The 24,275-nt window shown below is 40.7% G+C and overlaps 1 protein-coding gene across 16 annotated transcripts in view; it reads left to right on the forward strand.

Moving 5' to 3' along the window:
* The window catches only part of svila (supervillin a), an 81,587-nt gene that overhangs the window by 8,209 nt on the left and 49,103 nt on the right, over nucleotides 1–24,275 (forward strand). For 12 of the 16 annotated variants that reach the window (XM_019362943.1, XM_019362945.2, XM_019362947.1 and 9 more), the window contains exon 1: nucleotides 22,563–23,038. The exons of 2 other annotated variants lie outside the window; for them this stretch is intronic. In XM_019362943.1, coding sequence (XP_019218488.1) covers nucleotides 22,981–23,038 — 58 coding nt within the window. In that variant the 5' untranslated portion in view covers nucleotides 22,563–22,980. Of the gene's footprint in view, nucleotides 1–22,562; nucleotides 23,039–24,275 lie in introns of those variants that run through there. 2 more of the 16 variants (XM_019362956.1, XM_019362957.2) reach the window with 1 other exon arrangement.

Genomic DNA, 24,275 nt, shown 5'->3' on the forward strand with positions numbered 1-24,275 from the left:
GAAACTGACCAGATTTATTTACACCTTGGACTACTTCAGATTTCTCTGAAATGAAGCAAGCTCATTTAATGGCAGCAATGACACAACCTGCTCAAAGACTTGCAACACTGAGGCTCTTTTCTCATTGTTGCCTGTTTTCTCATTGTTCATTTTACTGAAGCTGAGTTAAAGGTGAAGAAGAAGAATGGGTTGCTGAAAAGCTTCATATTTCTCTGCTAGTCTTTAACAACCTGGAGGAACTGGCCCTGACAGTCTGTTCGGGTTTTATTGTTGGCTTCTGGCTGGCCTCGTGTCTGTTTCTCCCCATTGCTTTGTACCTCTTTGGGGAGCCTAGCACATACAAACAGTTCCTCCTCTGGGCAGCTGACTTTCTCTCCTGTCCACATGGATACCTGCAGGATTTAAATCACATCAACCAGTTCAGATTTATAGTGTCTCATCCTGCTGTTGTAGCAATCATGGTTGTGTGAGGGTACGCAGAGCTTATAGTTTCTTATTGGTTCTTCCAAAGCAGTTATCTAGGTAGTTTACACTAATAATTCAATATTTTATTATTAATTAGCTAGCACCGTCACTGCCATTAATGGCCAAACTTTCTGCTGTTTATGTTGTGCGTCTTTGTAGATGTTACAAAGATTGGACCTCAGCAGCTGTGTGTTGCCATAATAGGGTAGTATGTTGCCAAATACACACACACGGGCTTAAGTGGCCTAAATATGACACTGAGTGGTAGAATGCACTGAGTGCTTATATGGAGACCCTCATTGAGTCACACCAATGTTTTATTTTTATTTCTATTGTTACAAATAATCAAATATATTGCAGTTCTTTTTTTCTTAAGAGTGATCGGTGGTCCTGTAATCTAGTGTAGTTGGAGAAAAGGTCAAAGTTATTAATTGTACAATATTTTATTATGAATATCGATTTGAAAATCAATTAAAGAGAACTTTTAAAAAGTTTACAGTGTATGCTGCCAGAGGTCTTAAAAAAAAATTGCATCAGAGTAAATGGGTAATTTTTAAACTGAACTCGGCAGTAAAGCGGCAGTAAAGGAACAGTTGGTGTTCCATTTTGATCACTTGTGTAGTTTTATTTGGTTAATGTTTATATATTCAGACAGCTGGAATTTGAATGCTGGCAAGTTTTAAAGGTGGGAATCTTCAGATTACAACCTTCCTTCCCACAGAAAGTGAACCTGGCTTTAACCTGAGATCTGCAGTAACAATCCAGAGTTTTTCTGAGGCTAAGAAAACACATGTAACCCTTTAAAACCCTGTGCTTATTATCCATCCAGTCACTCATTCATTTTCTCCCACTTATCCAATTCAAGGTTGTGGAGGGGTTAGAGCCTACCTCAGTTATTGCAGGCCAAGAGATGGGCCAGACTATTGCACAGATAAACCACTGAGGCTTCTATTCACAACTACGGCCAATTTAGAATTAACAATTAACTTAACATGTGCATGCCTTTAGTCGTGGGAGGAAGTCGGAGTACATGGATACGAGCAGGGAGGACTTGCAGACTTCACACACAGAGGCTCTAGTCGACCAGTGGGTTTGAATCCAGAACCTCCTTGTTGTAATTTTTTCTACCACTTGGAGGCTAATTCTGGTGAATTATCACCAGGCTGCCCTTTGTCACCCATAATGTTTATGGACAGAATTTCCTGACATAGCCAAGTGGCTTTCCCTTGGGTGGTCTCAGAATCTCATCTCTGCTTTTCGTGGATGATATGGCTTCATCAGGTGACGGCCTATAGCTCGAACGGTTTGCAGCCGAGTGAGTATCAGCACCATGGCCTCAAGGCTAAGGCCTTGGTCCTCAGTCGGAAAAGGGTGGAGTGCCCATTCCAGGTCTGGGACAAGTTACTGCCCCAAATGGAGGAGTTTAAGTATCTCAGGGTCTTGTTCATGAGTGAGGTGAGAAGGGAGCGGGAGATCGACAGATGGATTGGTGCTGCAGCTGCAGTGATGTGAACGCTGTACTTGTGAACGTTGTGGTGAAGAGAAAGCTGAGCGAAAAAGCGAAGCTCTCGATTTACCTGTCGATCTATGTCCCTACCCTCACCAATGGACACAAGCTTCGGTAGTGACGGAAAGAACAAGATCACAGATACAAGCAGCAGAAATGAACTTTCTCTGAAGGATGCCTGGCCTCTCCCTTAGAGAGAGAATGAGGAGTTCAGCCATCCAGGAGGGCCTCAGAGTAGAGCTGCTGCTCCTCCACATCGAAAGGAGCCAGTTAAGGGTGGTTCGGGCATCTGACTAGGATGCCTCCCAGATGAAGAACCAGGACACACTGGAGAGATTATATCTCTCGGTTGGCCTGGAAACGCCTTGATGTTCCCCCTGATGAGCTGAAGGAGGTGGCCAGAGAGTGAGAGGTCTGGGCTTCTCTGCTTAGGCTGCTGCCCCTGTGACCCGGCCCCAGATAAGCGGAAGAGGATGGATGGATTCCTTCCTTCCTATCTTTTTATATTGGTTGCTGGCATGTTGTCTTTCATAGTCAGATATTAGATTCTCACCCATATAAGGTAAAGTGCTAACGTATCAGCTAACAATAGCTAGCTTGGGTAGTAAGCCTTATTCTTAAAGTGTAAAGGAAGAATACAGAGAGACACATGGACTTCTACGTGCTAACTAACACATTAATAAAACACTGGACTTGAGTCAACAGAACTGAAGTTTCTGGAACTTTACATACCAGACAGCCATAATATTAGTCAAATAATCCACTGAAAAAAGGCTCTAACAGTGTTTATGCACACACAGTTTAATCGTGGATGTGGCCTTTTCAGACACTGGGTGTCTGGCTCCAGTACACCTGTCAGTCAATGCGGCTATAATGATGCCTTACAGCTGGATGTTTAACATGGAAGCTTGTAGGGAATGACTCAGATTTTGAGTACCTACAGGATTCACTTCATGTTTCAGCTCTGGAGGTTGCCCAATGGTCTTGACATTCACTGTGTTTTGCAGCTTGCCTGGTTTGGTGGAGGTATACATATTTTTTTTTCCCTCTATTTCTGAAACAAAACCTCTTGGTTTAAGCCTTTGGATGAAGTTGTTCTGTGAACTGGAAGAAACATTGTGGCCTTCAAAACCAGAATCTGTGCATATTTGAGTAGCAGAGGAGTCTTTGCTGACAGGTTTGTTACAGCTTCCTGCTGTTTGCTTAAACCATAATTTACTCCAAGTTTTCCTGAGTTCCTTCAGTCTCCATACATACACGGACCCACCTCCAGTACAAATAAACACTCTCTCCAAATCCACCCACATGGTTCTCTCCATAAATTAGGAGTATGTGTATGTTATGTGTCTACAGTACATTCTTATTACGAAACTTTTTTTTGACATTCACCCATCAATTTAACTTCTCTCTCTTTCTCACATATATAAAATCTGTGTATGTGTGTGTGAAACTTGTAGCTCACAGAGCTGTGTGAGATAAATATGACTCATGCTGAAACAGGATACTCTCTATGACAGCAGGCCTGAAACAAGAAAGAGGTTGCAGTTAGGTCATGTCAGTTGTGTCAGTTCAAATATTTGAAATTAGTTATACTTAGTCATGTCTGACTGACTGTTATGGAGGAGCTCCACATGGCTTAATCATCCAATAAATGGATTGGTTTGGCCAAGAAAACGAGAAACCTGACGCAGCTGAGTGAGGTCATGATGTGTGATGTTACCAGGTGCTTCCAGGTGCTCCCATCATCACCCTTCCTCCACCCTGTCACGTCTAGGCAGTTAGGGCTGAACAGAAGTAGGTGATGACTTAAAGATGGCGTCATCACTAAGTGCCACAGGCTGACAGACATACAGGAACGCACACCTACACCTGGTGCCGCTCATCATTGTCCTTGGTCTACTGCCACACTGAAGCTTACTTTCCTTTTATAGGAAAGCATTTGTGCAGGATGCCTGAGATGGCATGGCCACGTGGCTGTATGTGTAACCTTGATACACAATTGTAGAGCTGCTGAAGACTTCTGAACACACCGGTGATACTTGTTTATTTGTTATTAATCTGATGATGCATTTCCTGCTGGTTATGTTGAAAACCAGTTAGGTTACCAAGAGCTTTAAAAATCAGTAGTAGATTTTAAAAATGACAGTTTTACTTGTTTTCCTTTCCACATCTACACACTCTCTTGTTGATTTTGATTACCCTAAACCAGTCTTTACTTGGGCTGTTGGTCAGCTTAGTCTGAGATGGTTACTGCACTTTTTTCACAATAATCATTCTGCCTTAATGCTCTTAAGTCAGATTTATTTGGGTTTGCTGCTCTTGTTGCTCGCTGTTTGGTTCACTTTCTGTTCCAAGCAGCAGGCAGCTGCTAATAATAATAATAATAATAATGCATTGGATTTATATAGCGCTTTTCAAGGCACCCAAAGCGCTTTACAATGACATTATTCATTCACGCTCACATTCACACACTGGTGGAGGCAAGCTACGGTTGTAGCCACAGCTGCCCTGGGGCAGACTGACAGAAGCGAGGCTGCCATATCGCGCCATCGGCCCCTCTGGCCAACACCAGTAGGCGGTAGGGTAAAGTGTCTTGCCCAAGGACACAACGACCAGGACAGAGAGGCCGGGGATCGAACCGGCGACCTTCCGGTTACAGGTGCCCTTCCCAACCCCCTGAGCCACGGTCACCTTGTTGCTCGCTGTTTGGTTCACTTTCTGTTCCAAGCAGCAGGCAGCTGCTAAACCCTCTGTTCTCCGCTCAGTGAAAGTGGAGCATTCAACCTTAACATTGACAGATGACAGTGCATTGAAGACCAAACCGAAGGTCCAAATGAAAAATGTTGGTTTATGTTTGCTGATTGCTAACTTTTTAAGACTTTGATGCTTACAACACCATCCTCTTTAAACTGACTTATGGAAGAAGTGATATTTTGTTTTTATTTTTCACTTCTACAGATATTTTTTTTTTTTTTCTTAAGTCCAGGATAATGTAAAAGATGCTTGTAATCATATTTAAATTCCGTACTCTGTTTCTGAGGCTCTCTGGTTATGACTTTTTTTCACAGCAGATCTTTTGAGTCCTTGCGTCATATGGTCAAAGGTGGTTTGGTGGCATCCAGAGAACCAACAACACAGGGTTTTCACTCATCCTAAGATAACGTGGGTTTAGGTTATTCTGCTGATTTTCCAAGTAGGCAAAAGCTTATAAAAGTCTTCATAAAAAAGTATTTGGGAGTCTAAGGCAAAGCTGAAGCTTTCTATAACCTTTGAACAGTTGTTGCTTTTCATAAGCTTTAAAATGGTAGTAAATCTCAAAACTTCAGAAACTTCTTTGAAAGCAAACAGTCTATTCAGGTCTCACTTATTGGCTTTATGTGCTTAACTTTTAACTAAAGATTGAAGATTATTAAGATTCATATTTTTCATATTTTTAGACCTGCTAAATACTCTCACAACATGTAATGTAGAACCTGAATCCTGCTTGTGCCTGCGTTTGTTGCTTATGGCTGTTGGGCTGCAGCCATATGGGAAAGTAGCAGCCTCTGTTTTTGAGCTGTTGCTTTTTCTGGTTTATTGTTCCTCTGTTTGAGTCATCAGGGCCGCTGGAAGGAATGGTAAGGGATTCCTCCCCTTCCTATCTTTGCCGGGTGACTCGGCCACCCCACCCCGTTTTCATTCTCGTTCTTTGTTGGAGCTCATTAGGACAGATTCCCATTTCTGTTCATCACCAGCATGATGTTAGTGACCGCGGTCAGACACACTCCTAGTTGTACTTCCCCTGACTGGTTTCATAGTGATCCCTTCCCAGACGTCTTGCTTATTTGCTAACTGTTGCTGCCTAAACAGGTCAGCACTTGTCACTGCCAAAAACCCACCCTGTTTTGATTTGTAAGCTGTGGTTACTGGTGAGCCACCAGTTGATTCCACACTGGTCATTTGATTCCTAGTCCGTCCAGTCCTAACCTTCTGATAGTCTGACACTCTCTCCGTCCTGCTTCTTTCTTTTTCTTTTGACTGTGGATATTTTTCCTGGAGACAATCTGTTCATAAGGAAAAACTGGAAGCAGGGGAGCTATGAAAGGTACAGCCCACTCATCATGCCCTCTTTCTGCACTGGTCAATCATTTACTAGTCTCAGCTGCTCTTTTCTCATTTTTGTCCCTTTTGAGCTGTATAATTGCTCTTGTGTTGGACATATCCGCCCATTAATGTCCTTTGAAAGCCTGTTAGCCTAACTGGGGGCCCAAGCGGCAGGCTTTGGTGAAACAGGGGTCTGGTTAGTGTAATGTCATTTCTGCTGCTGCCGAGTAGACATGTAGGTCAGTGGCAGTGTAGGATGATGGAGGCGAGATGGGGAGAGAAGACTGGAGAGCTGATAGACACAGAGGGAGCAGAGAGCCTGGAACTGTTATCGACGGGTGCAGTCAAGATAAAATTTTGGCTTTGTAAATAAAGCTTTGGGGGGAAAAATGCATCTTTTATGGTCATCTCTTTGCTTTTCTTTGCAATTTTAACTTTTAATCCGACATCTTTTTTTTACCCCCACTTTTTTTCCTTTTTGTTTGACCCTCTAACCCCTTTATCTGCCCTCTTTGAAGCTCTTATCAGCTCTTTAACTGGCTATTCATGGCCACTGAGTGACACCTTGAAATCTTGTGCTGCAGTATAAGGTGCTCATGGAAGGTCTGGACCTAATGCACATTGCACTAGAAGCTGAAAGTAGAGACTGTGAACTGTTTAACAAGAGAAAGAAACTTTGAGTGCGGCGGCTCATCTGGATGCTTAGTGTGTAGTTTGAGAGAACAGAGCTGTGTTGAATGAAGGTTCAAGCTGGGCTGTAATGGGCATAAACAAGCAGCAAAATCAAGGTGAGGTTTGAAGTTTTGCTGTGTTACTGAACATGTGAATAGCACATGTCCACCTACTTAAATTTTGTAGATGGAGCATTTAGTTGCAAAATATTTGGTGTACTTTTTATTCAGCTGATGTTTTAAATTAATTCACTGGATGTTATGTATTTAAAAACTAGACGTCTAGGTTAAAATAGATTTTGAAACTTGTCACTTTTCTGGAAAATTAGCAAACATTTGGGAGATCCAGCTTTTTGAGAGTGCTTGCTGGTTGTTCTCATTTCATTGACTTGTTACATTTGCTCATTACAAAAGTATGACAGTGGCTTTTCTTTCATTAAAGTCTGAATCATATTCAGTCATGGAAAACAGTTGATTCTTTAGTTACTTTATTTATTTGCGGTTTACATGTAAACAGTCACAAGAAATAATCTCCATGCAACTCTTCTCATAAAGATTTAAAGGATTATTCAGGTTTATTTAAACAAATATTTTCGCTTATGCTGTGGTTTTGTGCGTAAAACCTGCTACAGGGATTCTGCAAAATGATCTATGATGGTGATTACTGTTTCAAAGCTAGGTTGGAAAATATTAATTATCCTTGCAGACACAGACTGAATGCATGTGTTAATGGGCCAAAATATTACTTTCATTGAAAGCATTATTTAAATTTATAACTTATTTCTAATCTTAAATCTAGAGCCCGACTGATATATCAGCTAATATTTAATATTTGCTGATATATTGCTATTACCTTTTATCATGACCAATAAATGAAAATGTAAAAAGTAAAGAAGAGTCAAGAATAATTGCCCTTCATCAATCTTATTAAGAAGTAATGCCTGCATTAGAGAATTTTTTTTATTTTTTTTATTTTTTTTTTTGATCCCCTAACCACTTCAACTGGCTCCTTTCGATGTGGAGGAGCTAATGTGCTCCAAGTCCCACTTGAATGATTGAGCTCCTATCTGTAAGGCAGAGCCCAGCCACTCTTGGAATGAAACTCCTTTCCGCTGCTTGTATCCGCAACCTCATTCTTTTGGTCACTATCCAGAGCTCGGGACCATAGGTGAGCGTAGGAATGTTATTTTTTTTTTTTTTTTGTGCTCAGCTCTCTTCACCACAACAGATCTGTTCAGCTGCCCCAATCTGTCAGTCTTGCGGACTTGTGGATAAGACGTCAAGACACCTAAGTCCACTTTACACAAACTGCTCCAGTCCAAGCTGGAGGTCACCACCTGATGAAGTCAACAGAACCACATCATCTGCAAAAAGCGGTGTTACAAATCAATAATGTTTAGAATGAATTTGAGTATTTGGGCTTAGAGTTTTAAGGCTGATATGGATCTGTTTTAAAAAAGGGAATTACCCCCCCCCCCCAGCTCTTTGCTAAAACATTCATTATGGCTGTCTTTAAGTAGCTTTTTCATGCTCTAGGTGGATGTCATCCAATGCTGCTGGGTGGGTTGTATAGACACAGTGGCATGCTCTATTGTATCTCAGTAGCCATCTACTTCACAGGCTCTAATGTGGTACAGAGTCTTCCTTTAAAAGAGGAGCTGCTGAGTATGCTCAGACTGCCTGCATGGCTGATCCTCATCAAAGGACATCAGCCAATGAGGGGAGAGGGTTTAATAGTAGTCATAGTTCCAGTTTTTCTGCATCCCGGGGCATTGTTGTGGTCTGTCTGCAACTGTTTATGGAAAAACAGGAGTGGAGTGCTTTTTGCCCTGATTTTTCTGTTTTGCTGACAGTTCAGTGTGGTCCGGGCATGTTTGCAATCAGCATTCAGTTCTGACTTAACAAGGGGCTAAATTGAAATCACATTTGCTCCCACAGTTCTCTGCTGGCTTTGGAAGAGCTAATGTTTCTCCAACTGCTTTGCTCTGCTAATTAGCTCTGGAGCAGCTGAACCCCATCGCTCTCAAAGCTCAGAGCACAATACTACAGAAGCTCAAAGCTTGGCCCTGTGCCCACAGCTGCTTTTTATACCAGCTGAAAAAACTTTGAATTACTTTTACAGTTTACCTTTTCACACAGCCATAAACAAGCCAGAAATTCTGGAGAATGAGGTGATGTCAGGAATTGGAAAGCTACTGAGGCCTGTATTTATACTGTGGTTATGCTGCATGACCAGCACTAGATGGTGCTGTTTGCTGTAAAGCTTCAAACCACAGTGGAAGTATTTGTCTCTGATTCTGTACTCCAAAATATGTATAATAATATTTATTATTATTCTTATTCTTATTATTATTCTTATTATTATTTATTAGTATTATTATTATTATTAAAAAACCAAAAGACATGTAAAGTTTTCTCTGCCTACCTACTACACGAGGCTGCCTGTCACGATGTCCTGTCCTTTACCCGATGTTCTCCATCCAGTGGCCAGCTGAAGCAGAGCCCCCACCCTTATCTTTGAGTCTTTGAGTTCCTTCCTCTCAGTCTGTCCAAAGACTGGACAGACTGAAAGGAAGGTGTGATAGAAAGATGAAGCTTTCTCTGCTTCTTGAACAGACTGTTTACAGACCTAAGCTCATTACTAAGCCCATGGTTTATGTGTTTGGAGACCAGTAAGATGACCTGAGCTTTTTGTGCGAGTCTGGCAAAATGCACATGCATTTGTCTGTTTAGTTTGTGTACACTGGAAGGATTACTGGCCTGACAGCTGAAATTGATCCAAAAGACCAGCAGAGGTCTATTTTAGGGAGATTGAGTGCTGTCAGAACCTCAATGTCAAAGTTCTTAAACCAGTTTTGCCAATGACTTTATTTTTAGACACCTTCCATTAAAAGCAAGTTACTTTTATGTCCGAGGGGCAAGCATGGAAGAAGAACTCCCAACTATTCCGTACAGTTTTCTTGACCTCTGCAGTACTATACTGCCTGTAAGAGGAGTGGTACTATTAAGTATTATAAATAGTACTATTAAGTGGGAATGTTTTGGAATCAGCAAATTTCTGCATAGATAACTGATGTTTATCAAAGTCACAAACTAATTTGGCTAACCTAATAACTCCAGAGTTTGTCAGGTTTTTATTTTTTTTTAAACTTAGGTGTTATCTTAGTTACCATCAGAAAATATAGTGTGTGTGACCACTTTTTGCATTAACCTTTTTTTTTCTTTACTCTCAAAAGAATACTTGCTTACAATTTCTCCAAAAACTACTTGGAGTTGGATGTTCCAGTTAAAGTGATGTGGGTTGTAAAGATGCCCTTTCTCACAAAATCTGTTCTGAAGACAGACTAGTTGTTGTGAACCATGCATGAACCACATTGTTCAAAGGGAACAGATTGAATTCAGTACCTGCAAAGATTGCATCTGACCTTAAAGAAGTTAAATAGAAGCAAAGGTAAACTGCAAAGCACACTCAGTGACTCTAAAATGGTAAATGGTCTGTTATTTATATAGTCCTTTATTTATAAGGTTTATAAAGCAGCTGCTTTGTTTTCACAGTGAGCAATAAATTCTTAATTTTATCAATAAAATTTAGAGGAGTGTCATGACAGCAGTTCATAACCTGAAATCTAAGAATTGATGTTATACAACAAGAAAAAGTGTGATGGAAAACGTGTAAGTAATATATTGTTTTTGTTTAGGTTTTTTAAAAAGAAGGAAATTCAGGTTTGGGATGGTCAAATCAGTCCTTACTATAACTATGAGCTTTTTTAAGTTCCTAAATTCATCCCAAGTTTATAAATGTAAATTTCAATTCCAGCTTTTGAGTGCAGCGTTTTCCTTTGATTTGACTTCCCACTGTCCTCGGTTTAATTGGCCTCATGACTAGTACTTGTGATTTTCATCATTTGATTGATCTGGCCTGCCGCTGTTGGACTGGGAAAGCACCGTTCTAAATTTGTCACCCACCTACCCACCTCTCGAGTTCACGCCTGCTGTAGATCTGGCCACCGCACATGCGCCCCTAAAGGAGGCTTGTAGATAGAAGGTGGGTGGGGGGTATCTGGGCCTGTGGGCCTGTCAGTCTATCTTTATGTCCCAGTAGTCCTATCCCACAAGCCTCCAGAGCGCTGACCTTCCACAGGGCTTAGAACTGTTAGACCCCAATATCCTGGAAAGAGTTCTGTATCCACCAGAAACACTAAGGATCCTTGGCTCTTTGATTACCTACATCATCAAGGTATGTTCTCTATGGCTAGACAGCTAGTTTTAGATTGTTTCCTATGAACACCATAGTTTTCAGACTTGCTGTTCTAAAATGTCATTTTTAAGTTGTGTCGTTAAAATACATTTTAGATTATAATACATACAGAGGCTTTAATAATAAGCCGGTGTATTTGAACGTTTCTCAACTTTAACAGCTTTAAATTGCGCCAGCCTATACATGCCTACTTTTAACAGCGACTTGTTGCATATTTTATATATGATTTTTGTGGAAAATATGTCGGGTGGGAGTTATTCAGTGATTTTTATCTGTGTACGTTTCAAGCAAACAAATGGCCTGAGTGAGATTTGGAATCTGGGGGGCTGGTGAGCTCCTCCATCTGTGATTCATTCAGTGGTGAGTGACTGGTTGGGGAGACTACAGTTGCTCATTGTGCTGCACCTGCTCTCGCTCCGTCAGGACACACAGACAGAAATAGAGCCCTGCCTAACAGGGCAACACACACAAAACATTTTACACAAGCTTTTCCATTTATACAAACCCCATCTTTAATTATTACTCATGACGAGCTTTAGCAGTGTTCTTGAGCCAGCTACAGTCAAACTGCCTGCAGGTGGTGTGTGAGGAAGTATTTCTCAAAAATGTTTTTCGTGGAGAAAAAAAAAACAAAATAAAGAAAACACCCAAACTGTTTGGAATGAAACATTCAGGCTTCATATACAAACACTCCTGTATACATCATTTAGTCAGAAAGCCCAGAGCAAAGGGAGTTATTTTTACCTCTGCTCCAAAAATACACGAGCCCTGGTTCACAGTCACTTAATTGGCTGAGGTCTGATCTGATTTCCGACTTTGAGGAAGAAGGGAAAGCAGAGCGGTGACGCTGTGACCGTCTTCGGTTACACATTGTCAGTGGTTGACTGTCATTTACTTTTCTCAGCTGTTTGTCATGATGTCAGACTTTCTATGATTTCACTGGCTGAGATCCAAAGCGCCTAATCCAGGAAGCGTGTGTGTGTGTGTGTGTGTGTGTGTGTGTGAGAGAGTATTAATGTATGTGTTCTGTCATCTACAGAACTTGAGGCAGTGTGATTGTCTATCATTTCCTTCCAGCGACTTGAGTTCAGGATCTGATGGCTGGTTTACTTGTCAGGATGCTAGTTAGGTCCTGTGCTGTTCTATCAGAGGACATGATAAATTTGACTTGGACCTTTATTTAATTGAATAGAATAATCCTTTTATTGTCCCACAAGGGGAAATTTGGGTGTAACAGCAGCAAGAAAGACACATATACAAACAAACAGTACACAAGACACAGAACAGAAACATACACAATTCTTACATATTTACATCAGGGACAATGGTTACCAAAAACAGAGTTCTGGAACAGGACGCGCCTTTATGAAGGGTTTCTCTCTGACTGAACAATCTTCACAGTGTTGTTCACAGCTTTATTTTAGCCTGGACATCCTCTTGTCATTAGCCGGGGTTCACTAAACACAGGACTGATGCATTAAATAGTACTTAGAATAGCTTAAGCTTTGTTTTGTTTACTGTTCTGTCATTACAGATCAGCCTTTAACCTTGTAAGGTTCCTTCCTTTGACATACTTTGCCTTTGTCAAATCACTGGATCAGTATGACACGTGACTTCACAGGTCATAGCTTTACCTTTCCATTGTTTGATTAGCCATTGAATATTTTTAAGGTAAGTGATCATAAAATTGTGAAAAATGCCACTAGAAGTACACTGGCTTCCCGTGGCTTGGTTATAGCTCCTTCTGATCTTTCTGTAACATTTAAAAACTTTTTAAACACTGAATTTCACTTAGCACTGTGCTAATGTGTCCAAGTAACAAATCTGTGTTGGCACAGCACAAAAAGTATTTCTACCTTTTTAATGTTTTAGTCAAACACTGGAGAATCAAAAAGCATAGATTGCATCTGATGGATGGGTTTATCTCACCAGTTGGTTAGTGAAGACTTACCAGGGCGTTAATCCTCCTTTCTGACTCCAATGACCAAAATTTACTAACTGACCTTTCTTCAGTATGACCTTGAACTAGCGATTGAGCCAATAAAATCGTCAGGGAAGTGTTTGATGGGCTCACAGAGTGAGGAATCCACAGACTGTACAACCTAAATTCTTTTTGTAGCCAGAGCAGTCGCCCCCTACTGGTCTTTATAAGAATGCTTATTGAAGGCACTTCGGCACTGGCTTCACTTTGTGGAACCATGAGCGTAGTCTGTTTTTATATTGTCTATGGTACAAAGGTTTGAAATTTGGTACAGTCATTTGGAGAAAGTCCTCTGGATTTGTGTTTATGCTAGCATTTTTTTTAACCATGTCTCTGTAACATCTCACAAGGTTCTGGAATCCTGGACTTTTTGAAAGTTAGTATATAGAAAATTTAACAAGCCACAGATACTTCAGACAGACAAAACTAAAAATATATATACTGAGGACAATATGCATAATTTGGAGAGATTAGAAAGTTGGGTGGTACAGAAAGCTTGTTTGGTTTTTTGGTTTTTTTGGGGGGGGGGTTGCCGTGAAGCCACTTAGATGCATATACACCATTCTTTATGTAGCAGCCAGAGTCTTGCAGGAGGCTTATTAGTCTTTGTGATCCCATGTGGTGATGCTTGTTCATTTTTACTCCTACATGGCAGCTTTTCTTTTCTTTTAAAACCACAAGCTCTGGGTCTGATATCTTATGAATGGTGATTTATGGAGCGCAAGTAATAGCATGTAGGAGGTGAAGTATTTGTCCTTGGCACTGACCTCAACTTTTGGTTTTGGACTTGTGCTCCAGCTGAAAGCATAGTCATTTGATTTTTGTTGCAGTCACGTGTGGTTCAAATGTTCAAATCAGATTGTGTCATTGAATCCATGTCCCATTTTGGCTGGTTTTCTTGCATGAAGTCTGCCTGGATTATCTTGAAACGTTCAGTGTTAGCTGCAGCATTGAGCTGTGGGGTTGGATTTAGTAGATGAGATGTAGCTGATGTAAAGTGAGGGTGAACCAACTCTATGAGAGTGTACTGCCAGCACTGTATTGACAGTCTATCCGCAAGTCTATATGTTAATGAAGCTCAAGAACTCATCTTAAACTGATGTGAATGTTGAAAAACTGGAATCATTAGGTTTGATACTAAGAGAAGACATAATTCCCCATGTTCTGTAAACTAGGGACGGATTGATCTGATATCTGTGCGATCCTGGCTCATATGATTGGATCAGTGAGCCCACTGATTGAGCCAGTCAGTGGACTCGGTTAGTCATATTCTCTGTTTACTCTAAAAGTGTGCAAGTTGCTAGCAGGAAAGCTAACACATAATGGAGGAATGCAGGAAGTTTGTAGCAAAGGACCAGCGGAAATATTTGACATGTGCAATAACTTTTCTTTGAATGTTTGCAATAGTTTTTAACTGGACTGCAAACTGTTGTCAAGCAAGTTGATGAAAAGCTCGGACATGTTTTAAAAACAAAAAAAAACAAAAAAAAAACGTCTTTGTTTAACATTAACTAAACCCTGTTACTCTCTAACATTTTCTAATGAATTCCAGTAAAGGTATATATTTTTTGGATGTATTTGTTTTTTACATTCTGTTATAAAAAGTTGGATTGATTCTCTTCCTCAGAGATATAAAAATGAATGTAACCCTACTATTGAATCTGCACTTGGTATTGGGAGATACCTTTATGCTTCATGTATCTGCCAATCTGAAGGAATCTGGAAAAAGTTGGGACTTTGAATCCGTGCTTGAAATGCTTTCAAGGTAAAGCGTTGTTCTTTTTTTTAATCAGCGTGTAGAAGTCAACACGGGGGCTGACTTGCCACGTCTGCTTTTGCTGGCCAAGACATGACGATCACTGTTAGAAGAGACTATTTAGCAAAATAGTTGAGTTTATTTAGGTATTTCAGTCCTTTTAGCTGAGTACCTGTGCCATTGATAATGTTTATTCGGACATAGCAGAGCTGGACTACCGAGCCCATAGTTCACTGAGTTCCCAGCTCTTAACTCTGGAAATAATTGCATCTTGCCAGGCACTGATCATTGTAGCTACATTTGGTTCCCTTTACCAGTGGCAGCCTCCACTCTGTTGGCTCACCTCACTCTGGGTCGAGACATGAGCTTTCCTCCAGTATCTCTCCTTACCCTTAAGCGTTCCCGTCCTCCAGGATGACAGTTCCTGGGAAGGTGTCCGTGGCGCTTGAGGGTGGAAACAAATTCTCTGGCAAGCAGAGTTGATAAAGAATCTTGGTTCTGTAGCGCTCTCTCCTCTCACCAGATGTGCAGTGTTTATCACTCTCAAGCACACACGTGTTTATTTAACAGCTCAAAGCCGTGTGTGCGGACGCGTGTATGCACCCTGACTTGGGTATAGATGTTTCCCCAGGGCTCAGTTGGAATCGGGTAGTTTAGACTTGTTTCAGCATTGCAGGTGCATCACATGGCTCATGGGTCGCATAATCATTAAGGAACAGATGGCTTATATAATTACATATTAATCCTAATTGCAGTTACAGGTATGGAAAGCATGTTGTCCACCGACTGTTAATATTTTAATTTAATTACGGGAGGAAATAATTCATTAAAATTTGTTGAGGGTTTTTGTTTTTTTGTTTTTTTGGGGGGGAGTTGTGTTATTCTCTGGATAATTTATTCAAAGTAGACTTCAGATAAGCTTGGTCACATTTATTTGCAGGTATTGGATCTGCATTTGGTATCGGCAGAAAGAGAGAGCATATTTTCATATTTCTATACTGGCTTCTCTACATTTGCTCCTTGTTAAAAATCGGAATCAAATCTAAAATCCTTCTCCTCACATATAAGGTCTTGAATAATCAGGTCTTATCTTATCTAACCGTATCACCCCAATAGAGCACTTTGCTCTCAGACTGCTGCCTTACATGTAACTTCTATGGCATGGAAAAGTAGAATGGGAGGCAGAGCCTTCAGCTTTCAGACAGGCACTATCTCTACTTTTAAGATTAGACTTCAAACTTTCCTTTTTGATAAAGCTTATAGTTAGGGCTGGATCAGGTGACCCCAAAACACTGCAATGGGTCAAGGCTCCTGGGGGCTACCCATTATGCACTGAGTATTTCTTTTTCACTCACCTTTTTATGTATGTATGTATTTATTTAAACAAAGATAATTAAAAATCAAAATGCAGAGGAAAAAACAGACAAGATTAACAAAAATAAGGGATGGCATTTTCCTAATGGCTTTATGGGAAATTCAAGTAATTAAATTCTTTTCTACCTCCGTCCCTCTAAAAAGTCATACAATATTAGAACATTAGTATAGCTGAAATCATGTTTTAGCTCTGTGTTGGTCCTAGAGTTGAGCTGCTGGAGCACTTCAGAGACAATGAAGTCTGCTTACGACCTCTTATCTGTGTTATTCTGGGAAAGCTATGCTGAGGTGTTTGTGGGGGGTTTTCTGGGGGTTAATAGAGCGCTATTGCCAGAGAAGGTCAGCGTTGCTGGATCTATTTTCAGTATAACTTTTTCAAAGACCGTTCTGAAAGCAAGTTGATAACGAGTTTTTAAGATCTTGTTCAGGAACGTCTTTTGAAGTCTGATATAGGTCTGATATATCTGACCTGAACGGCTTTTCAGAGCTCAGGCATCCCATAAAGTTTCACATTTGAGTCAGCTAGCCAACTTATGTTAACACTAGCCCTTTTAATAGGAATACATATGTCGGGCTTTTTTATTGGGTGAAATATGTTTAGAAGCAGTTCAGTCCTTTTATTTCACACAACCCACCCACCTTTAGGGAGCAGTTGTCACTTCTATACAATTTATGAATGTAGCTTGATAACCAAGGTTGCTAGCATTGGATGATATATTGGTGCTCCACCATCTGGTCTAATTATTTTCACTTCTGGATGGGGTAGACAGCCTAGCTTCAAAGTTACATCACATTTATTATTTTTTAAATATGATATATATATGTTCACTACTTTAGCAAGAACAGTTTTCTTGCATATGTTGAAAATACTATACCTTGTTGAAGGTTGTTCAAGTACCTCCCTTTTTAGGAAATAAATCATAAACAGAGGGGACATGGAGCTCTCACACTCAAACATGCCCGGCTTGTCTCCTTGCTCATACTATGGAACTTGGATGCAAAACATTTCTGTAGCAATGACCTAACAATGTGACATTTTCATATTGCATAGAAATGTGTGCAGATGCTATAATAGGGCACAGCCCTACTTCTCCATAAAACTGACGTGAGGCTAATGTTAATTGTTAGGTCTAATTGTTGAATGTTGCCATTGTGTTTCTTAAATTTGTACAGTCTTAGTGCAAGCAGTATTATCAAAGCCATTCCTTTGATCCTGAGCACCTCTAACCACTTTGTGTTGGGGGAGGTTTTATTGTAGATACATCCTATCTGAAAGATCTGTTTCTTGTGTTGTAAGCTTCCTGCTTTTATGACCCTTTTGGTCAGCAGGAGGTCACACAAACGCACCCCCAAAACACACACACACACACACACACACACACACACACACACACACACACACACACACACACACACACACACACACATATATTCCTACTTACATATAGAAGTTCACACATAAGATAAGATAACCTTTATTAGTCCCACACGTGGGAAATTTGTTTTGTCACATAGATACAATGCCTTAGAACCATGTGGGCGTTGCTTGCTGTGTTTTGTGTGAACTGTCTCTCAATAAAAGGCAGCGAGAGGAGGCCATCGTTGGGGTCATTCGTGATGAGCTAAGATACCAACGAGGCCTCCCTTGCGCAAGTAATCGATCGATCGACTGTCTTGTTTTCTTTCATGATGAATAAGTCTCTAGAACTAGCGGGGTTTGTGGGAACAGACCCAACATTAATGATGCAAAATGAGTCCAGAAATTATGATGGGACAGTAGCTGTGTCTTTCGTATATATTATAAAATATAACATTTCTAGGCACTCCTGTGTTTTAGTTGAAGAGAAGACTTAAAATCTTGTTTTATCATATTTGGGTGGTTTTGGTGTTTTATTTTAGATACCGAGCTGTTCTAAGAAGGGTCAGCAGACCCAGAATCACTGTGGGGTTACATTTATACGAACAAAAAATTAGTGATCATGGTCCAAATTAAAGTAGTCAAAAGTTCAAACACCTCCAATAAATTCAGCATCCAGACTGGGAGAAGAACCAAACCTCTTTTAAAGTAATCGCTCTATATTGAGATCGAGTTGTCAGTGACATATTGCAAAAAACTTCTGTCTTAACACACTATTTGAAGGTCAAAGGGCATCTAGAAGAATCTATTTGCTTCATACTGAAAACCCATCATGCCCAGTAAAAGACATTAAACAACATGGCAAATGGAGTTTTAGTCTCAGCCTCCCCACCTCTAACTCCTTTCACGTGTGCATATGAATATCTTTACCTTTCATTCGGCAGCCCCCCTATATGGAATTTATGACTGTGATGCCGGGGTTTGAGCTCTGTTATGTATCTGCAGAGACAGCAGGGCCACATGTACTGGAACCGTGCACTGCTCTCTGGCCAGACAAAACGGATATCTTTCCTCGGGGATGCTATAAATCTGGACTTTATTTCTAGGAGTGCTGCAAAAGAGCCCAGAGAAAGAGAGTGCCTTGGAAAAGCTCGCTCCTTTCCCTCTTTCTCCATATTCTGTCTTTAGAGAGGTTTTCCAACCGGGAATGTGATGCAGCCATTAGGCACTTCTCTCCTCGCAGACACGTTGGGATGCCTCTCCACACAGGGGTTCATTCTAAGTGCAAACATGTCCTATCTGGAAGTGTTTATCTAATAATGACCCCGTGACTGGCTGCACATGTGAGCTTGTCCAGACTGAAACAACGTCCACCTTGAATGTGAACATCTGGGGAATGATGAGTGGTGAGGTGTGTCTCTGCTATTATGATATTAAGCACAAACTTCTTCACTCTCAGTGATGCTAAACTTCAATAACGTAAAGTGTCTTTCTCACAGTGTTTAACACCTTTACCTACCGATACATCCATGCATTTTAACAACCAACTGCTTACATACCAAATGACACTGTTTGTAGTACATATTTAAAGTATCTTGGGTAATGCAGCTTCACCTGAAATGTTGCTTTCATAACTTGAACAGTTAAGCTGCTTTTCTTTTCATACTAGTTACATTTCATTTGTTTTCATGGCTTAAGCTATGAATTGATTAGCTGACAATTCAGTTGTTTTCAGTTTTTATTGCTTAGCTTTTAATTGAATGCAAACTAGCAGTGCAAACTTAAATTTGAAACATCTCACCAGAAGCTCAGTGACAACTCAAATTATTTTAATCCTTGCCCTTAATTTACAGTATTTTTTTTTTCTTTAGTTACTATCATCCCGAGTGTCTGTATTGGGCTGTCACAATCTCTGGCCATAACAAAAGCTTTGCACTCACACTGAATGCATGCTTAGTTTAGCATAAACCCATCATCCCTAAGCTTTGACCATCAGAACAAATTCTTACTTGTCTCCTTTAATAGATGAATTTTGGTACTGTCGTGGGTTCCTCAAAAAGCTCTCGTTCAATAGAAACACTGTTGTAGTCAGAAATTTACATACCCTCATCATGGGCGTCAATATTTTTCTGTGTGACAACAAAGATGTCTTAAATATCTGTGTTCACTGCCATTTGGTCCAGTTTATGGTCTCCATTCAACCATTCGTTTACGTGTTTTAGGCTTTATAGTCTGCATGTGAGCATTTACAGGAGCAAATGCAAACTGGTTCCCACAGAATTTCTAAGGAGAGTACATGGTCCCCCGCATGGGAATTGTTTTCTGTTTCATTATAATGTGGATTAAAGAGTTTAAAAGAAGTAAACACAGTGAAATTAAGCTTAAACACATTTATTTTTCAATTGGGTAATCTGTAGCAGGGTTAGGTCAGCTGATTTGTTTCCAGTATTCAACAATACTCTGTTCACATTTCCCATATTTGATGAAACAGTTTTTAAAAATCTTTTTCTTTTAAAATTATTTTGTGCGCACTTGTTTATACAGTACTGCGTCATACTTTTCTCTAAGCATCCTGTAATCCTGCCAAGTAAAATCTGATTATCCACCACAAAGACGAAGAAAACAAGAACAGTGCATCATTGCAGCAACCTGTAAAGTCTTGCCCATCCTTGGCAGTGAAGACTCATGATTGGTAATAACAGGGCAGAAACAGTCTAGTGGTTTTGTTGAACTGATGTCATTCCTAAAACCGATGAGTCAAAATCAAACATTACATACAAGCCAGACATCCAGATGGGAGGTAAAAGTTTTTCTTCTTCATTAGTACAGTTACCACACACATTTAGAAATATGTGTGGGTAGTGTGTATGTGATTTTGTTTTTCTTCTTTTTTTTTGGTGGGGGGGGCGTTGACATGTTGACATTAACGGCAAGAGAAATGGCTAAATGCACAAATTTAAAGAGGCTGGTTGACTTAAATTAAAAGTGAAAACTGACCTTAACTTCTGTAAACAGATATGAACATACAGAGACTGTAGGCAAGGACAATATTGAGTTCTGGTGATTAATCAGATTTAAGCAGGCTTTGGTTGCACGCATTTGAAAACATTGAATGGTGGATGGAAACGGATAACTGCCTGATGCTGTAAGCAGTCCCACGGTGAGTGGATGAGACTTTCATACTAAAAGACGATGCTTCTGTTAACTACTTCTGATAACCTTTTCAGAAGGGGAAAAAAACATCCTCAGCACGTCCTCAGACCATTGATGGTTAAATAATTTGTTTTTCAGCACGAATCACAGGAAAGTTTATCTAAAGTATATCTCTAGCCTTCATACCCTGTTATTGAAAGTAGTAGGTCTTTTTGGTCATTCCATGTCGAAGCTTTGACAGTGCATGCAAGGCCCACTGATATGTAAAAGGTAGAAAGCTGAGGGTTAATTGAAACTTAGGACCTGAAAACTCACTTGAACAGGGAAGTTGCAGAGTGGCCTCTAGTTAAACAACAACACTCATAATATTGTCGATGGTTGTTTCTTGCATTTTAAAATTTCCACTAATCAGCAGTTGTGAATATCAGTAGCTAAAGATCGGCTAACGGCCAGCATTGGCTGATAATATCGGTGTCCTTTAGCTCCTTTATCTCCTTAGGTAAATTTCACTTATACGCAAATTCATTCATTTTATGAATACACTGCATCAGTTGTCAAGTGTCTGTCAGTCTGCGAAACCACTGACATTGAAAGTAACACTTTGAGCGTTGCGTACAGGTAGCGCTTCCCCCACCCACTCAGCCACGGTGTGAACTGGCAGCTCTGTGATGGATGTGTGCATGTGCGCCACTCACACGCTGAGCCAGATGAGCTCATCCTGGAGAGGGATTCAGACATGCCACCTCTACAGTTTACACACCATCGTCACTCAGTCCTGTTACATCTTAGCACACCTTTATAGTCCAAGGTGGTGGAAAAAGGCTGATTTATGTTCTTTGACAAATGTTATGATGTGATATCCTAGATGCATGTTTGTGCTTTTGATACAGTCCAAAAACCTAGTTTAGATTTGCAGGAAGTTTAAAAGAGCTCCATTGAGATGCATATATTTTAAAGAAGGTGGTTTTTATTTTTTTTCCCCCTTTGCCACCTTTCAGCCACTGAATTGAGAAACTGACATTTGTGGATGGTTCCATCCAAAAGATCTGCTTTATGTTGACTGCTGTGTGTTTGGTGCTGACAGCTTTCTCTCTGTGTGCTGCAGAAAGATAAGATGCTTTTTTTCCCCCCACAGTATCTTCTTAAAGCCACCATCAGGCACTGTGCCAGCCTCCCTGTAGTGCCCTCACACTACAGTGATAAGCATGTCGTTGTCACATTGACGTATAGGTTAGGTGTGTGAGTGTGCAAGCACATTTGTCTTGTTCTTGGCAATCACATAAAGCATATTCATACAATAGAATAGAATGGGTTTCTACATGCCATGACTCACTGTGTAACATTGGTTTATGTGGGCTTGAGTCACACAAACAAGTTTGATTAGTGTGTTAAAAGGAGAATTGTGGGGATATCAATAAATCAACCTAGTTCTCTTCCCCTTGCACCTCTTATTAGTTGTTCTAGGAAGAAGCAAACTGTTGGTGTAATGGTACCATTAGTCACGACCAGACACATTTCTGTTTCCCCCATTACAGCTCGCACGCTCCTTCATTCTTTTCCTGACTTTGTTTTGCCCTTTCTTTCGTACCTTCTCTTTGCCCTTCCCACCTTTTTCTTTTTTTTTCTGCCTAGCTCCATGCTGTTCCTTTTATTTTGTCCCTGCTGAGAGATGACTGGAATTTCTCATCAGACTGAGAGGGTCATTTGAACTTTCTCCTCTTCTCTTCATGCCCTCATTATTTCCACTCTCGTTCTCCAGACCCCGCACGATTTCTCTTCCCTCCCTTTTCTGACGCTCTGCACCGGTTTCTTTGGCATCCCACTTGAGTGTGTGAGCCAAGGGGAGGCAGTGCTCTCGTGGGACTCGCATAACTATCTCTCTCTCTCGTGCATGCACAGTCCCCCCCCCCCCCCCCCCCCGAGGCTCACTCTGAAGCATGCAGGACACTTTGCTCCAGTCTGCAGTAGAGAAGGGGCCTAATTTTGCTCCCTTGGCTAATGAGCTTAGCTCATGCTGAGCAGCTTTTAGTCCTGCAGGTTGTTGTTATAGTGGGTTGGTGAGAGGAGCCAGAGCAGAAGAGTGAATCTGAGAAGAGGTGTAGTGCAGCAAAAGCTTGAGCACTTCTCTGTTTGCCTGTCAGGACCACCACTGCTTATGCTGGCACTGCGGCTGGGACATCTTTCTCTCTCCCCCTCCCTCCCTCTATCCTGCTTCTCTCTAATACTACCTGACTCCCCTCTCTCTCCCTCTCTGCCTGTCCCGGAGCACTGACGGAGTACTTTTGTAGCTGCATCACTTCTCGGTCAGCTGTTCTGTCTTCCCGTGTCTTTCACTTCTTTTCTGTCTTAAACTCTCACCTGACTCTGTTGCCAAAATGTACCGGAATCCGTGGATCTCAAATTACCTGAGTCACGTCAAGTTCTGCAGCCAAGGTAAGTGCAGTGACTTGGGGCTCTGTAGCTCCGATTTTGTAGCTCAGGCAGAGAGCTTGGGGACAGGTTACTCTGGTTTGGGCTGTTGGGACTCTAAGCTCGTAGAAGTTGGCAGGCAACAAACTGCAGACTCCCTTCCTCTCTGCTCACTGTCCTGCTTTCCAGCCAGCTGTCCTTGCACTGCAGCTGTAGCCTCCAAGGACACTATGTAAAGATAAGGGATTCTTAATACTGCAGGGGGCTGTTTTATGTAGGCTCTATAGCTACTTGGACATTTGAAAAAGTAGTTTTATGGATATGTTGTAAAGTTGTATATGGTTTTGCACTGAATTAAACAAAATTTACTGACTTTGGAACATTTGGGTCATTAGGGGAGTATTCAGTAGTTTTTTTCTTTTTCTTTTTATCAGTCTAGATACAGAGATACATATGGAGAAATATAGATAGATACATATATATCAACACACAGAGATGCTGTATGGATGTGATCTGTTGCACAGCACTTAAGCACTGTGTCATAAGAGAGCAGTGAATAGCTGAGCTCAGTAAGCTGTTAAAGACGGTCTCCATGTGCAGGGAAAAAAGGAGAACCTGGTAATCAGGACAAAGTAACTATTTTTAAGCAAGAAATGGGGTGTTGCAGAAATATCAACTTTCAACATATTTTTGTACTTGACACAATTTATTTGACTACATTTTGTCACTACACATGTCCTTCATTTATAACAGCGAATTGTCAGAGAAGCTAGTAGTGTAGAATCTGTCAGTATTGTCATTTATAAAAGCTGAAAAATGAAAGTGTCATTGCATAGGTTGACCAACAGAGGGCACACTGCAACTTCACTGCTGGCAACAATTTTGTTAAAATTTTTGCTTCAGAATTTGAGTTCCTTGTTTAAGGTTAGCTCTTTCAGACGAAATTTATCAACTGGACAGGAGCAGCATTCAATGGAAAGCCAGCAAATTTGTTGCAAAACACCAAAACGACAACCTCCTTAAAACTTGTATTGACTTTAAACTACAGAACGATGGTATTTAAAGACAAACTTTAGCCGCAATAAATGATTTCATGTCACTCATTAATCAACAATTTTGAGTTCTAAAGGTTTGAATAGAACGCAAAGCTTGGTCTACTGCTCTAAATGACCCAATTATTCATGTCTTTGTAATATATAAATGTCATATTGTGCATATCAGAAGCACTGGCTGAAGTCCTGACAGGTACAAACATGTGAGA

The sequence above is a fragment of the Oreochromis niloticus genome, linkage group LG9, assembly GCF_001858045.2.
Source record: "Oreochromis niloticus isolate F11D_XX linkage group LG9, O_niloticus_UMD_NMBU, whole genome shotgun sequence".
Lineage (NCBI taxonomy): Eukaryota > Metazoa > Chordata > Actinopteri > Cichliformes > Cichlidae > Oreochromis > Oreochromis niloticus.